The sequence below is a fragment of the Nomascus leucogenys genome, chromosome 1a, assembly GCF_006542625.1.
Source record: "Nomascus leucogenys isolate Asia chromosome 1a, Asia_NLE_v1, whole genome shotgun sequence".
In the NCBI taxonomy this organism is placed as follows: domain Eukaryota; kingdom Metazoa; phylum Chordata; class Mammalia; order Primates; family Hylobatidae; genus Nomascus; species Nomascus leucogenys.
In genome coordinates this window covers 20,173,620-20,189,305 of record NC_044381.1, presented here as the reverse complement: position 1 = coordinate 20,189,305, position 15,686 = coordinate 20,173,620, and the positions used below count along the sequence as shown (strand labels likewise).

Below are 15,686 nucleotides of genomic sequence, written 5' to 3'. Positions count from 1 at the left end.
GGCTGCAGGCGAGGCCATGGGAGGAAAGGAGGCCCCTGTCCCCTTCCTCGGTTGAACCCAGACTCTTCACCCCCGGAGTCAGCCTGTGACCCTTTCAATTTGGTGGGTGGAAGTCTCCGGGAAGAGGTTGTACAAGTCACAATCCAACCCCTCTGGAAAAGACTTGAGGCTTAACCCATAAGCAGCAATGGAAAAGGAAAGCTACAATCTCTAAATCAGTGGTTCTCAACCAGGGACAACTCCCGGCTCTCCTCGCCAGATATCTGACATTTGACAATGTTTGGGACACTTTAGGTTGTCACAACTGGAAGGGTAGGTGCTACCGGCATCTATACTGCTGAGCTCCGTCTCTCGCTCACTGTCTTCTCCACACCCATATACCCACACACACCCCAAGTCCCTTGTCTCTGTGGAGGCTTGCCCCAGTTTCTCAGCAGCTCTGGTGCATCTGGGGGTTAGGGATCTAGACCGTCAGGGGGGCAACCAAACTGAAACCTGGAGTGGAGTCACCAAGAGGCAGAGCCTGGTGGGCCAGAAACATACATACTTTCAGGGAATCTTGTATAGATAAATGCATGAACACGGCCTTGGGGTGGCAGAAGTGTTAGCGTTATCAGCTTTGGGGTAAATCCATTCTCTGGAACCTTGGCTTTAAGGAGCTCCCGCAAAGCGCAGAGCTTTCCTCTGAGGGCGCATTTCTGCAGACCAGAGTCAGCACGGCCGCTCACCTGGAAACATCCCCGGCGGCGAGTATAGGCAGGCACGCGAGAACTCTCTCCTGCCTGCGTGGGAGGCAAAAGCCGCCCTGGCTGCCCCCGCCGCAGCCCTGCGCCCCGCGCCCGCCAGCGCGCAGTCCCACAGCCACGCGCCTTCTAGTTCCACAGCCTCGAGCCCCGCAGTCCCGCGCCCCTCAGCCCACCGCGCTCTCGCCCGGCAGCACTGCCCCCTGGTGGGCGCCCCGAGCAGCGCCAGCCCGCTCCTCGGACACCCAGGCCGAGCTGCTCCCAGCCCGCTCCAGACACTACACCCATCGGGCTCCACTCCCCACGCCCGCATCACCCAACTACCAGCCTTAGGACCAAGCAGAAGTGCATTCCTGACCTTCCTGTGGTCCCAACGGACAATGGCCAAGACACCACAATCACAATGTGTCTTGCAGGTCATAGCTCCCCTTTCTGATATTTTCAACTCATGGGTATGGCTCCTGCTGGTCTCCTTCACGCTTGCTCTGCACAAAAATACACACACACTCACACACTCATACACACACACACACACACACACTCCTCAGTACTCCTGACATCCAACCAGGTGCCGTGGACAGAAGAGCCATCATCTGCCCAGCGGTCTGGCACCCTGGAGACCTTTCCCCTGGCCTAGTGCTCGCTGCCCGTCAGGTCTCAGTTTGGACGCCGCATTCCAATCCCGGAAGCCTTCCTCACCTGGGCAAGGTATTCTCACCACACCCCAAAACTCTTTTGCTCTAAGGTAGGGGTCCCCACACCCCAGGCCGCAGACCAGTACCCCTTTGTGGCCTGTTAGGAACCGGACTGACTGCACAGACGGAGGTGGGCTGCGGGGGGAAGGCAAGCATGACCGCCTGAGCTCCGCCTCCTGTCAGATCAGCAGTGGCATTCGATTCTCATAGGAGCGTGAACCCTGTTGTAAACTGCATATGGGAGGGATCTAGGTTGTATGTTCCTTATGAGAATCTAATGCCTGATGATCTGTCACTGTCTCCCATCATCCCCAGATGGGACCACCTAGTTGCAGGAAAACAAGCTAAAGGCTCCCACTGATTCTACATTATGGTGAGTTGTAATTATTTCATTATATATTACAATGTAATAATAATTATTACTCTTACATTACAATAATTATTTCATTATACATTACAATGTAATAATAATAGAAATAAGGTGCACAATAAATGTAATGAGCTTGAACCATCTGAAACCATTCTCCACCTCACACTCCCAGCCCTTTCCAGTCTGTGGAAAAAAGTGTCTTCCCTGAAACCGGTCCCTGGTGCCAAAAAGGTGAGAGACCACTGCTCTACGGATTGACTGCTTGATAAATTGATCTTTGGATTCAGTCTCCCAGGCCCTGGGTTTGTCTCTGAGAATACAAAGATGAGGAAGCCATGCGGTGCGGGTAGGGAGATGCCAGACTGGATGGCTTTATCCCGCCAGACATCCTAAGATTTGGGACTTTCCTCACTCAGTCCACACCCCTCTCCTCCTTAGTGCTGCCTCCCTTCACTGCTTCTCGGGGTATTTTCCACAGCTGGTTGTAGAGAGGGGTACCCCCCCGCTCCCCGCCTCGGAGGGAAAGCATGAAAAGGTATTACAGGAGATTTCACCAGGGACCATGGGAGAGAAAGAGGAAGCCCTGGGCATGTGTGTGCCAGCACATGTCAGTGTGCATGTATGTGTGCATGCAAGGTGCATGCACACACGGGAGGCGTCTAGAGGTTCCACAACACTAAATCCATTCTGGCGGTTTTAGCTAAAAGTGGGGAGGGGATTCCACATTCTTGGCACATGACGGTGTAGTGGTTCAAATAACGTTTGCCCAAAACTCACCTTCACCCAGAACCTCAGTATGTGACCTTATTTGGCAATGGGGTCTTCGCAGATGTCATTAGTTAAGATGAGGTCATACTGGATTAGGGTGGGCCCTAAGTTCAATGACTGATGTCTTTATAAGATAAAGGAGAAACTTAGACACAAGGTCACAGGGACACAAGGAAGAAGCCCCATGACAATGGAGGCAGAGACATGGAGCAGATTCTTGCTCAGAGCCTCCAAAAGGAGCCAACCCTGCCCACGCCTTGATTTTGGACTTCTGGCCTCCTGAACTGTGGCAGAATAAATTTCTGATGTTTCAAGCCACTAAGTTTTGAGGTGATCTGTTACACAGCCATGGAGACAGGTCCAAAGGCCATGTGAAAGATCAGGAAGAACATACAAAGCTCTGAGAGACTCGAGTGAAGGGGACAAGGGGGAGACACTCAAAACCAGAAAGACTGGAAAGGAAGGCAGGGACCAGATCGTGGAGGAGATTTCAGATCACACTCAGGGTCTCCAATAAGGTTTGCTTTGTGCTAAGAGCAATGGGGAGGAACTGGTGGGGCCTGAGCAGGAAGGACACTGTCAGATTTCATTCTAGAAAGACAGCTCTGGCTCCAGGAGGATGGATGGGCAATAGAAGGTGGCACCTTCTCCGAGATAAGGAAAAACGGATGGATTTGAGACATTGGAGAAGTGGAATTAAGAGGATTTATTTACTACTAGATTGGATATGGGTTGGACATAGTGGCTCACACCTATAATTCCAGCACTTTGGGAGGCCAAGGCAGGAGGATCACTTGAGCCAAGGAGTTTGAGACCAGCTTGGGCGACATAAAGAGACAAAATTTAAAAATTAGCCAGGCATGGTGACACATGACTGTGGTCTCAGTGACTCAGGAGGCTGAGGCAGGAGGGATCCCCTGAGCCCAGGAGAGGGAGGCTGCCTGGAACTATGATTGCACCACTGCACCCAGCCTGAGTGACAGAGCAAGACCATGTCTCAAAATAGATTGGATATAGACAACTGAGGGAGGTGGGGACTGCGTCTGCCAACTGAATGGAAACTGACACCACTCACTGAGAAAGTGGACAAGGCCCAGATTTAAGAGAGGTATAAGTAAAGGCAAATGTGAGGTGTCAATGGGCATCCAATAGAGATGGCCGGGAAATAATGAGACTTCCAGACCTGTCACTGAGCAAAGAGAGATAGCTTTTGGCTCCTCACTATGGCCACAGGCAGTACCAGCATCCAGGACTGTTAAGCAGTAGGTGGTTTTGATTACTAGCTGCCGTTTACAAAAATCTGAGGATGCTCAAGTCCAGGATATAAAATCATGCAGTATTTGTATATAACCTATGCACATTCTCCCCACCCCCACCCCCTTTTTTTTTCTTTTTTCTGAGACAGAGCCTTGCTCTGTCACCCAGGCTGGAGTGCAGTGGCACGATCTCGGTTCATTGCAACCTCCACCTTCTGAGTTCAAGCGATTATCCTACCTCAGCCTCCCGAATAGCTGGAACTACAGGCATGCACCACCACGTCAGGCTAATTTTTGTGTTTTTAGTAGAGAAAGGGTTTCACCATGTTGGCCAAGCTGGTCTCCAACTCTTGACCTCAAGTGATCCGCCCACCTCAGCCTTCCAAAGTGCTGAGATTACAGGCGCCAGCCACCGCTCCCAGCCCTCCCCTATACTTTAAATCATCTCTACATTAGTTATATGTAAAAGCTAGGTAAATAGTTGTTATATTGTATTGCTTACAGAATGACAAGAAAAAATACTTTCTACCGCCGGTGCCGCCCCCAGGAGCCACCAGGACCCTCGCGCCGTCGCCGCCGCCACCCGGATCCCCGCCCTGCCCCCCCGCCCCCCCCCGACCATGCCAGCGGAGAAGACCTTCAAGCAGCGCCGCACCTTCCAACAAAGAGTAGATGTCCGACTTATTCAAGAGCAGCATCCAGCCAAAAGCCCAGTGATAACAGAACGATACAAGGGTGAGAAGCAGCTTCCTATCCTGGATAAAACGAAGTTCCTTGCACCTGACGTTCGAGATGTCAACATGAGTGAGCTCATCAAGATAATTAGAAGGCGCTTACAGCTCAATGCTAATCAAGCCTTCCTCCTGGTGGTGAACGGATAGCATGGTGAGCGTCTCCACACCAGTCTCAGAGGTGCATGAGAGTGAGAAGGATGAAGATGGATTCCTGTACATGGTCTATGCCTCCCAGGAGACGTTTGGGATGAAACTGTCAGTGTAAAACTAGAAAAATGCATCTATTCTAGAATTTTTTAAACCCTTACCAAGGGAAAAAAGGGATGTTGCCACCTGACATCGATCAGTTCATCTAATCACAGATCATCAAACAGCCGTGTTCCCACCTAGGAGTGTTAGAAGTTGTGTCTGTACTTCAAGCAGAAAAACTGAGCTCCAAGTGAGCACGTTCAGCTCTGGAAACTATATTATTTAATGTAGGCTAGCTTGTTTTCAAATTTTAAAAGTTTAAAAATAAAATACTTTGCATTCTAAGTTGCCAGTAAAATAGACCTTCAAGTTATCTTAATGCTCTTTTCTCACTAATAGGAACTTCCAGTTCCAGCAGTAATTTAAAGGCTTTCAGAGAGACCCTGAGTCTTCTCTTCAAGTTCACAGAACCCACCGCCTTTTCGGATAGAAGTTTTCTACTCAGCTAGAGAGATCTCCCTAAGAGGATCTGTAGGCCTGAGTTGTGAAGCATAATCCCTGCAAAACGCATTTGCCATAACAGTTGGCACAAACGCAGGGTAAATGGGGTGTGTGTAAGAAAACAGCGCTGACTGTGAACTGCTGCTCAAGATTCCTGACTCCTAACAGAACTACACACAAAGTCCACACTCTTGCAGGGGTAGACATTTCTTATTTGGTTTGTTCTCTAGTTACACACATAAAGATACCACTCAAAAGGAAACTGGAGTAATTTATAATATTGATCCAGTTTCTCAAAAGACCCTGGAGAAAGAGTGGCACTTCTTCTGTTTCCGCTTTTGTCTGAGTTCAAACTAGTGCCTGTATTGGTATGGAAAGAAGCAGTCTACCAGTGTCATTCTTTAGGACAGCGGTAGAAACCACAGAATAGTATAACTAAAAGCATTAAAATTCAGACACACTCCCTTCTACCTTCTGGCTTAAAGCTATGGATGATCCATGTTTTTGTTTTGTTTTTTTTTTTTAATGTTAAATGTGTAACTCAATATTATTGAAAAGGTTCCCACATTTTTAATAGTAGTTCAGTTATCACTGTTAGGTCAAATAGCCATCAGAATTCCCCGGCACTGAATGCATGTCAGTTGTGGAGAAAACATAGAAAAAGGAGCCATACACTCTTTACAAATACTAATGTCAAGAGTTAAACCTCCTCAGGTTCAGCCTGTGATAAAAGACTAGTGCTTCTCACTACCTGCATGGGGTCCACTATTTAGTTTTCTTGGGAGTATCACAGGAAGATCACAGTTACACCATTTTAGACTGTACATGTAGCAGGTCACAACTTCCCCTCCTGTGTTTAGATGTGTATGGAATTCCTGTATACATTAGTGAAAGCTATTTACTGTAACAGGGGAAACCCAGATTCCTTGCATCTGGGCCCTGTACTGATCATTAAAGCAGTTCCTCTCACCTGCTCTCTCCGCTGCATGCGTCTGTCCACTTGGCTAACTTTTAATATGTATATTTTGACATTATGTAAATTCTTAACCAGCCTGTCTCATTTAGACCGTATACATTATATCTGACATTATTGTAACTACTGCGTGATCAGTAAGATTCCTATAAGAAATACTGCTTTTTTAAAAAAATAAATAACATGCTGAGGGGTGACCTATAGCCCACGTTAGTGAGTGGTCACTTTATTTGTAGAATCTTTAAAACAAGTACATTTTTAATGAACTAAGTTGAATAAAGGTACAATTAAAAACGGTAAAAAAAAACTTTCTACATATCCAACACTGAATTTTTAAAGTATTTTTTATCTAAGGCTGGTTGAACTCACAGATATACAACCCATGCATATGAAAGGCCAACTATATTTTATCCAATTATTTGTACTAATAGGACAGTTTTGAAACTGATAATTCCAATTTGGTGCCCACCTATATGAAAACCTTTAACTCATTTGCCATAAATCCTTTGTGGAAAGAGAATTAAACCTAAGAGTCAGAAGTCCTGGGTTCACATCCTTGCAATGGCAGTGGTCAAAATACATTTCCAATCATCTCCAAAACAGGAATAATGGTAATGCCAGCCTCGCAAAACAGCTGAGAGGAGTAAATGAGACCATTTATGTGAAAGATAACTTATGTGATGGGCTGTCAAATAAGGTTTGCTTGTAAGAAAATTCCTAGGGAGTCTACCAATTATTTCACTGGACTGAAATTCCATATTATATGTGGCTCGTGGTTTATCAGTTAAAGCTTAGAATTCTCAAGTCCCAACTCCTCCCTGGTGAAAACTCACCACTCTCTCCTTCCTGCCTCCCCAGCACTGTTGATTCCTCTCCACTACGGGGATTCGGCAGAGTCAGTGGCCTTCTTCTCCCCTCCCCAGATCTGAGCTGCTCCATCCATCCCTATAACCCTCTGCAGGCAGCATAATAGGTAATACCAAACAGACACTTGCTAAGTGTTGATTTAAACTAGATTCATCTTTAAAAAGATTTGAGTTATAATGACATTTGACTTGTGTAAATTGACCTATTAATCCCAAAAGTTAAATTACACTCCAGTAGATTTAAAACTTCCTCCAGACTAGGCAGTGGCTACTGCCTTTTGTCCCAGCTACTAAGGAGGCTGAGGCAGGAGGATCGCTTGAGGCCGGGAGGTCAGTGCTGTAGTGTGCCATTACGGTGCCTGTAAATAGCCCCTACATTCCAGCCTGGGCAATATAGCAAGACCCCATATCTAATAAACAAACAAAAAAAAACCCAAAACTTCCTTTAAATCACATCTACCTTAAATTGGTTTTAAATACAGCCCCTTTGTAACCTCAGGTTCCGCATCCACCTATTCAACATGGATCGAAAATATTCAGGGAAAAAGAAACAGTAAAAAACCTTAACACAACAATAAATCATAATACAAATAAAAAGCAACGCAATTTAACAACTATTTACACAGCATATACATTGTATTAGGTATTACAAGTAATCCAGAGATGATTTAAAGCACATGACAAGACGTGCACAGGTAATATGTAAATACAATGCTATTTTATATATGAGACTGGAGCCTCTGGGATTTTGGTATGGGGGTTGGGGGGTCCTGGAACCACGAACACCGAGAGCCAACAACAGTATTTGCTTTATCACATTGGGCAACCTCTAAAACACCCGGGGTGGGGGGTGAAAACTGAATTTCTAAGGGAAGAGAGGAGAGGAAAAGGAAGGGAGAGAGATGCTTGGAAAAATCCAGGGAAACATACCTGGGCCCAGAAAGAGATTACGTAACTTGGCGTTTTGAGACAATTGGTGATCTCTGGGATGATTAGGAACTGGGAAGGGCTTCGCTTGCTCCACATAGCAATGCCTCAAAAAGCCACAAGATGGCAATATTACTCCAGGAGCGTCTCCGTCCCTCCCACCCCGGTAGCTAATGGCTTTCTTTGTTCACAGGAAACCCTCTCTCACAAATATCATCAGTGCCACTGTATGTTTTCCATTACTTCATGCTCCTGGCCTTACCTTCAGCCACTTTCCCATCACTAGCCCGAATATAAAAATAAACTACTGCTATTTGTTACATCTTAAAAATAGCACTTTGGTCTCTGCGCTCAATTGCCAAAGCAGCTGAATCAAATGTTTTGTTTTAATGAGAAGCATAAAATAAACAAATAAAAACCCAGGTGAGGGTGATCTCTTCCTTTTTGTGAGTTAACACCCAAAGAGAAGACTTCCCAGGTAAACTAGGTGTCGCCAGGCTGGAGACGGTTAGAGACAGAAGTGCCACTTGAGACAAGATAAGTTCTGGGAGAGAGGGGCTACCAGCCTTCCTAAAACAGGGCCGGAAAGGAGGCTGAGAACCGGCTCTGGAGACAGTGGAGAACAAAAGCTCAAATACCGTATCTCTGAAGTTCTTATTATGAAAAAATCCAACTATACAAAAGTAGACAGAATGGTATGACAAACCCAAACACCATCTTAAGAACTGTGAAACTGTAAACCAAGAAAGAGGCTTCAAGAAAAAAATCTAAGTTCCCAGTTTGTTGAGGACCCCTAAGATGTAAGTTGCCAGAACCCTGGGTCTGCCCACTCCAGCCCTTTGTAGTATAGTCCTTTAACACAGTCTTTCAATGTAATGTCTTTTAATGAAAAGTCCTTTAAAGAAAACAGTGGGAGAGGCTAGCCCCTGAGCTCTGGTCTTCAAAGGGCAATCTGGAAAAGGGAGCAGGGGTGGCTGCATCAACTCCCAGCCAGACTCAGAAAAAGAGGTCACCCAAGAAAAGAAACAGATAGTCCAGACTGTCGGGGAGAGAGGCACACACACCCGTGCCAGTGCCGCAAAAGCAGAGCCCTCAACTTCCTTAGCCACTCTCCCTGACCACAGCCTCAAAAAAGTTCAGTCGTGAAGATTGAGTAACCAATTTCAGCACCAAAAGGACTTGAATGCTTGCTTAGTCTCCTGTTGGGCAGAGGCTGTTTACCTGGATGGGCTACTAGAGATGTCTGAAACCCCAGAAAATTAAATACTGATTGAATGTCCCTTATCCAAAGTGCTTGGAACCAGAAATGCTTGGATTTCAGGTATCAGACTTTGGAATATTTGCATTATACAGCATCCCTAATCCAAAAATCAGAAGTCTGAAATGCTCCAAGGAACATTCCCTTTGATTGTGATATAGGTGCTCAAAAAGTTTCAGGTTTTGGAGAATTTCTGATTTTTTATTTTTGGACTAGAGATACTCAACCTCTACATGGACGTTTTCCTACAGCTTTTATATTGCCAAAGAACTTTGGGGCCACTCCTTGTCCCCTCACCTCTGCCAGAAAAAAAAAAAGTCTAAAAACCCACCGTAATGATACAGATAATGCTTATCCAGTCTTTCTTCTCTTATGGTTTTTCTTTTTTTTTTTTTTTTTTTTTTTTTTGATAAAGGGTCTCACTGTTTGGCCCAGGCTAGAGCACAGTGGCACGATCTCCGCTCACTGAAACCTCTGCCTCTGCCTCCTAGGCTCAAGAAATCCTCCCACCTCAGCCTCCTGCGTAGCTGGGACTACAGGTGTGTATCACCACACCTGGCTAATTTTTGTAATTTTGGTAGAGACAGGGTTTTACCATGTTGCCCAGGCTGGTTTTGAACTCCTGAGCTCAAGCGATCCACCCACTTCAGCATCCCAAAGTGCCGGGATTACAGGTATGAGCCACTGTGCCCAGACTATTCTTCTAAATCTGATCTGTGAGTCCTTTAAGTTTAAAAAACTGCCACAGAAAATTAGAAGAAGTAGGTAAAAATTTTCCTGCTAAATTTATGATTTGAAAATGTCACAATATCTTCCTTCTAGTGATTTGATGAAATCCAGCACAAATAAACTGTATTCTATATTTGAGATTTTGGGGTTTTTTGTTTTTTTTTTTTTGAGACAGAGTCTTGCTCTGTCACCCAGGCTGGAGGGCATTGGCGCAATCTTGACTCACTGCAACCACCGCCTCCCAGGTGAAAGTGATTCTCCTGCCTCAGCCTCCTGAGTAGCTGGGACTACAGGTGCGAGTGACCATGCCCAGCTAATTTTTGTACTTTTTTTAGTAGAGATGGGGTTTCGCAATGTTGGCCAGGTTGGTCTCGAACTCCTGACCTCAGGTGATCCACCCACCTTGCCCTCCCAAAGTGCTGGGATTACAAGTGTGAGCCACCGCACCAGACTTATATTTGAGATTTATATCTATATGACATGACTATAGAAGTTTTAGTAAAAATAAACTGTTCTTAGGTCCTTTATGCTGGAAATATTTTCATGTGTTAATTTCACAGCTCTGAGAAGAAACCAACAAGGAACAACAATTATTTTACGCATTTTTAATAACAATGGTACCCAATTCATTAACAAATGAATTTAGGCAATGTGCTTTGCTCTACAATCCATCAGATACATTTTCACTGCAGATAGTTCAGAAATCATTTTGGAAATAGACACAAACATGTACATATTCATTTGCTGAAAATGCCACTTACAGCTTTAATATCAAATATAGTTATCATAGTTCACGGAAAAAGTATAAAGTGCAAAAGCTCCACTTCAATAGGCCTTAAGTCACTCCCAAAGCAATGAGGATTAAATTTTACCACAGCCAGTGGGCATGCCACCCTTATATAGGACACCTACATAAGGTATAAAACAAGGTATATATCTGAAAATACTATATTACTCTGATTACATATTGTGATTATAAAATAGTTTTAAATCTGGTTTAAGATACAGAGAAAGATACAATTCAAACAATTAGTCCTATAAAGTAGGGGTCATTTTTTTTTTAAGTTTGCAGGGGAATTATGTCTATAAAATCCCTTGAGAATCCCAATCTGGCCCAAGACTTCTCTTTGGCCAGCTGGAATAACAGCACCTAGGCAAAGCCTTGGCTATGAAAGCTTTCAGATTAATTTCAGTGTAAAAGGAGCTAGGAGAGGGGCCCTGACCGGGTGAGATTCAGCATCCACCTGTCCCTCAGAGATGGTTCCATGTTCGCCCCAAGGGATATAGAGCCAGAAAGGCTCAAATCCCAGTCCTGGGGGCTCATGGAAGCATGATGAACTGGTGAGAGAAGTTTTACACACCTGAGAGATCCAGTAAGTGGAATAGGTGGTCGTATTTTTACAAAGCCTTGTGTTTGATGACCATCAAGCTTTGTCCCTCAACAGAACATCTTTGCTCTATAATTAATGTTTTAGGTACTCTTCACTGGACAGGCATAGAGTTCCCCAAAAATGCAGCCCATCCCCAGATGGATTCAGACATCTCATCTCCACACACCTTAAATGTGTTCACAGAAGGACTTGATTTATAATGATGTAATCATAAAGGGAAGAAAATATTACTTTTTCTAATAATCAACAACTAAACACTGTAAAACATGAATCACTGACTGAAATCATCACTCAGAAACATGGATGGTTTTTTATAGCCTAACTCCGGTTTCTGCTGGGTATTGATCTTGGGCAAATTCTGACCAGAACAAAATCTGATTAGCCATGCCAAGTAACCACAACCATGACCTAACTCCTAAGTGTCAGCCCTACTGAAGGGAGGGAGATTCTTGACTGCCCATCAATTAATGAAATAAACTATTCATTTTTTACAATCTGAACATACCAAAATCTGTAAAGTCACATATTTAACAGCTATTTATGATGACTCAGCAAGCCAAATGCAGAGGCACATCAAAAAGTAGAATTACGTTCATTACTTTTTGGGGCCCATTCACGTCAGGCTTGATTGAAACGGTAGACTCAGTAGTCAGTCTCAGAATCCAATGATCAGCATTCAAGCCTATAGCTAACTCTAGTGTATTCCAAACCCACACTTCATGAAAAAATATACAACTGGCATTTACATGCCATTCAAGCTACAAGATAAATGTCAACTCTGAAAGACATCATTTATTTACAACTATATTGGGGGAAAAAAGAGAGGACTAAACCAAAATATTCACAAGGATTATACCTGGGCAATAGAAATACGGGTTACTTTTTTTTTCTTTGACTTTTCTGTAGTTTCCCAATTTTCTTTAAAGAGTTTGTAGTGCTTTTACATAAATGAGTGATGCCATAAACCCAACTTAAAATAAGATGGCTATATTTCTACTCTCTTGGTTTACATCCCATGCTGGCAAGCTAGAGTGATTTCTGTTCAAAAGTGAAGGTATGTTTTGTCCTCCTCAAATATACTCCATTCCACATTTCTTTCTCAGCTCATCTCTTTAAAACCAGTTTCTAGAAGCACATTCTGCTTCTCACGTAAAAAAAAAATAAAAAAAATAAAAAATAAAAAGCTGGGCTTAAAATATACACCAAACCCCCTACCTTGGAGCATTTATACCATAAAGTAGATAAGACCAGAATCCATGCCTGATAAGGTCAATCTAAAATAAGAATGATCTGATATTTGCCTTTAAAAAATTCTAGACTTGAAACCCAAAGGACTTAACAGCAGTTCTGTTCCATCAACCACCTAGGTCTCAAAGAGGTACATTAGAAGTTCCATGAATATTTAATTCAAAGATCATTTTAAAAATATTTTTTAGGCCAGGCGTGATGGCTCATGCCTATACCCAGCACTTTGGGAGGCCGAGGTGGGTGGATCTCTTGAGCCCAGAAGTTTGAGACCAGCCTGGGCAACGTGGTGAAACCCCATCTCTATGAAAAAATACAAAAATTAGCTGGGAGTGGAGGCATGCAGCAGTAGTCCCAGCTCCTGGGGAGGCTGAGGTGGGAGGATCGCTTGAGCCTGGGAGACAGAGGCTAGAGTGAGTCATGATTGCACCACTGCACTCCAGCCTGGGTGATAGAGCAAGACCCTGACTCAAAAGCAAAACACTCTCTCTATATATATATAAAACTATAATAAAGGAACATATACATTCATTCAACACCTAATTTTTCTACCTTTGAAATTACCAATTTGTTAATCTGCATTTTCACCACCTCATATATTATTAAATGCCATAAATTTAACCTTAAATAAATTTAAGTTAATAAAATACAATTTACTTCACACACTGGGGTTCCACAAAGATTTCTTACTACAAACAGTGTTCTGCTCCTGAACAACCTATATAATTTGATAACCACAGATGTAGCATAAAGTCATTCATTTTTAAACTCTAAATTCAGTTGCTTATTGGGGTTTTCACCTTGGATCTTGTACAAATTCTAACTAGAGTAAGAGTTCCTGGATGTGTCAAAAATCGTCACCTTCCCAACTCTTACATATGTAGGACAGTGGCATGACTCCTGCCCACAGAAGAACACACCTGTCCTGCCCTCTCCCAACAATGGAATGTTAACAAAGCAGGACACGCCTGAGTTAAAATGAGTATCCCTGAGGTTGATAATTCCCACCATGCACCTTGAAGACGGTTCTTGAATCTTTCATTTAGCCTGATGAAGAGAAGATTCATTGTAGCCAGTGTCACATTAGGTGAGAAAAATTCAGAAGGCAACAGATTTGTGCTGCTGCACCAGCAACCCAAACCAGCCTGTGAGTGCATAATTACTGCCAGCACTTGAGAAAAGTGAGCCGTTGGATACTCTGGGAAACCCAGAAAGCACCTTCTACTCCAAGAGTGAAGAGCATGATGCCCACAGAAAACACAAGAGAAACAAGAAGTGAGACTCTTGAAGGTAATTTCCAGAATAGTAAAGCATACTGGAGGCTTCAAAGGAGAAAAAGTTTCCAAAAACTTCATGTTTGCTCCTAATTTTGAACCAGAACCCCCACCACAATTGTGAGGAGCCCTTTGGTAAACTTACAGAGGTCAAGTCTTAAAAATGGTGGGTCTGTGGGAATGTTCATGCCATAATTCTTCTTCTCTGTGGATTTGAGGCTGCTGAGCTGGGGTGGGAGGGGGAAGCAGAAGTGATGTCAGTATTTAAAAATTGTGCTCATCTTCAAGAATGGCCTAAAATGGAGTGTAGGTTTTGGCAGAGAGGGTTTTACTCATTAGCTTCACGTTTATCTGAAGTCTCTCCATCTCTCCACAGAGGTAGTAGTAAAAGGATTCACAGATGCATGTAAAACCTGGGTTAGTTGAGAAATGCAAGTGAAAAACTAGCCTTTTTAGCCACAAGTCCTGTGTGTTTCATCTGTTTGGTTTTGTTTAAGGACAATTACCCTAAAGGAAAATCTCTGGCATCTTCCATCACAGAGTCAGAGGGTCTTGTCTGTCAGAGGGTCTGTCTGTCATCAGTAGAGTCCACTCCAAGGGCACATGGGAATGGTGGGGTCTGGAGCAGGCCAGCTTTCTCCAGGAAGAGATGCATTGTACAGGGCTGGATCCCCCAAGGGACTGCTCTGCCATGGCCATTAAGGACGCAGCCCAACAAGTCACTGCATCTGGAAGTGATGCTGAGAAAGATGCATGTAGTGTCCCTAAGCCCTCCATTTTCCGTCTTTGGGAAAGGAATAGACACTTTTTCCCTTGCACAGTGGAATCCCGGTGGTCCACAGACACATTAGTGACAGCCCCAGCAAATAGATTTTTGAAAAGATAGCCCATACCCCAACTATTCGAACTCCCTTGGCTGTCTTCCTAGCAAAGGAAGCCCACTGCATGAGGGGCGATAAGCAGAGAAGCCAGCCACCACCTTGCCATCACGTGATCTTGACTGATGATTTCTTGTTGGCACACAGGAGGGACACATAGGGGACACCAATGAAGGCCCATTTCTCGCTGGGCCAGAACTTGATGACAGGGCCTTGCTCAGGAATCTCTGAGGCAGCATCAAAGTAGGCAAAGCATACACAGCCCAGGTAGGCAGCAAGGCAGATGAGGATGTGCCTGCAGAGGGAGACAAGAGGTGAGAACCTGATGAGCATGAAGACTCTGCTGCCCTGAGTTTAGCCTGCTCCTTCTTCCAGTCTAACCCACGCACCTTGCTGACTGTAGTTGCAGCCCAGGAGCCTCTTCTAATTAGGAAAGGATGAAGATTACCAACAATCCCTGGAATAGCGGGATGATAAATCTTCAGCAATTTGGGACCCATTTTAGAATGTTCTAAAATATTCCTGATGGATAATAGGAACAAATGTGCAAATAAATGCCTTTGGGCTCAAACAAGAAGACTGAGGCCCAAGGATTTACAACAGAGATGCTAAGATGGAAGTAACTGAGCACATCTGATCAGAACCCACCTTCTCACTTTAACAACTGGTTACAGATATTTTATGTCCTTCATCAGGAATAATTTTATGTTGGTTAAACCACTTTTGCAGTTTAGTGGAAATTTTTAAAAAATTATCCTCACTGTACCTGTATAAAGTTTTAATTTAATATTAATCTTTATCAAACAATAGACCATTTAAAAGCATGTAATCCCTTTTTTTTTTTTTTTTTAGATGAAGTCTCACCCCTCATCCAGGCTGGAGTGCAATG

The 15,686-nt window shown here is 44.0% G+C and overlaps 1 protein-coding gene and 1 pseudogene across 2 annotated transcripts in view; one reads left to right on the top strand and one right to left on the bottom strand.

Moving 5' to 3' along the window:
* The first annotated feature begins 4,452 nt into the window (after positions 1–4,452).
* LOC100600555 lies at positions 4,453–4,831 on the top strand (annotated as a pseudogene).
* An 8,264-nt stretch (positions 4,832–13,095) lies between these two features.
* Positions 13,096–15,686, bottom strand: part of ACER2 (alkaline ceramidase 2) — a 44,060-nt gene continuing 41,469 nt past the window's right edge. The window contains exons 6-7 of one of the 2 annotated variants that reach the window (XM_030819170.1): positions 14,899–15,092; positions 13,096–14,146 (exon numbers count right to left, since the gene is read on the bottom strand). In XM_030819170.1, the coding sequence (XP_030675030.1) occupies positions 14,906–15,092 (187 nt within the window). In that variant the 3' untranslated portion in view covers positions 13,096–14,146; positions 14,899–14,905. Of the gene's footprint in view, positions 15,093–15,686 lie in introns of both variants that reach the window. The other variant, XM_003260380.3, reaches the window with a different exon arrangement.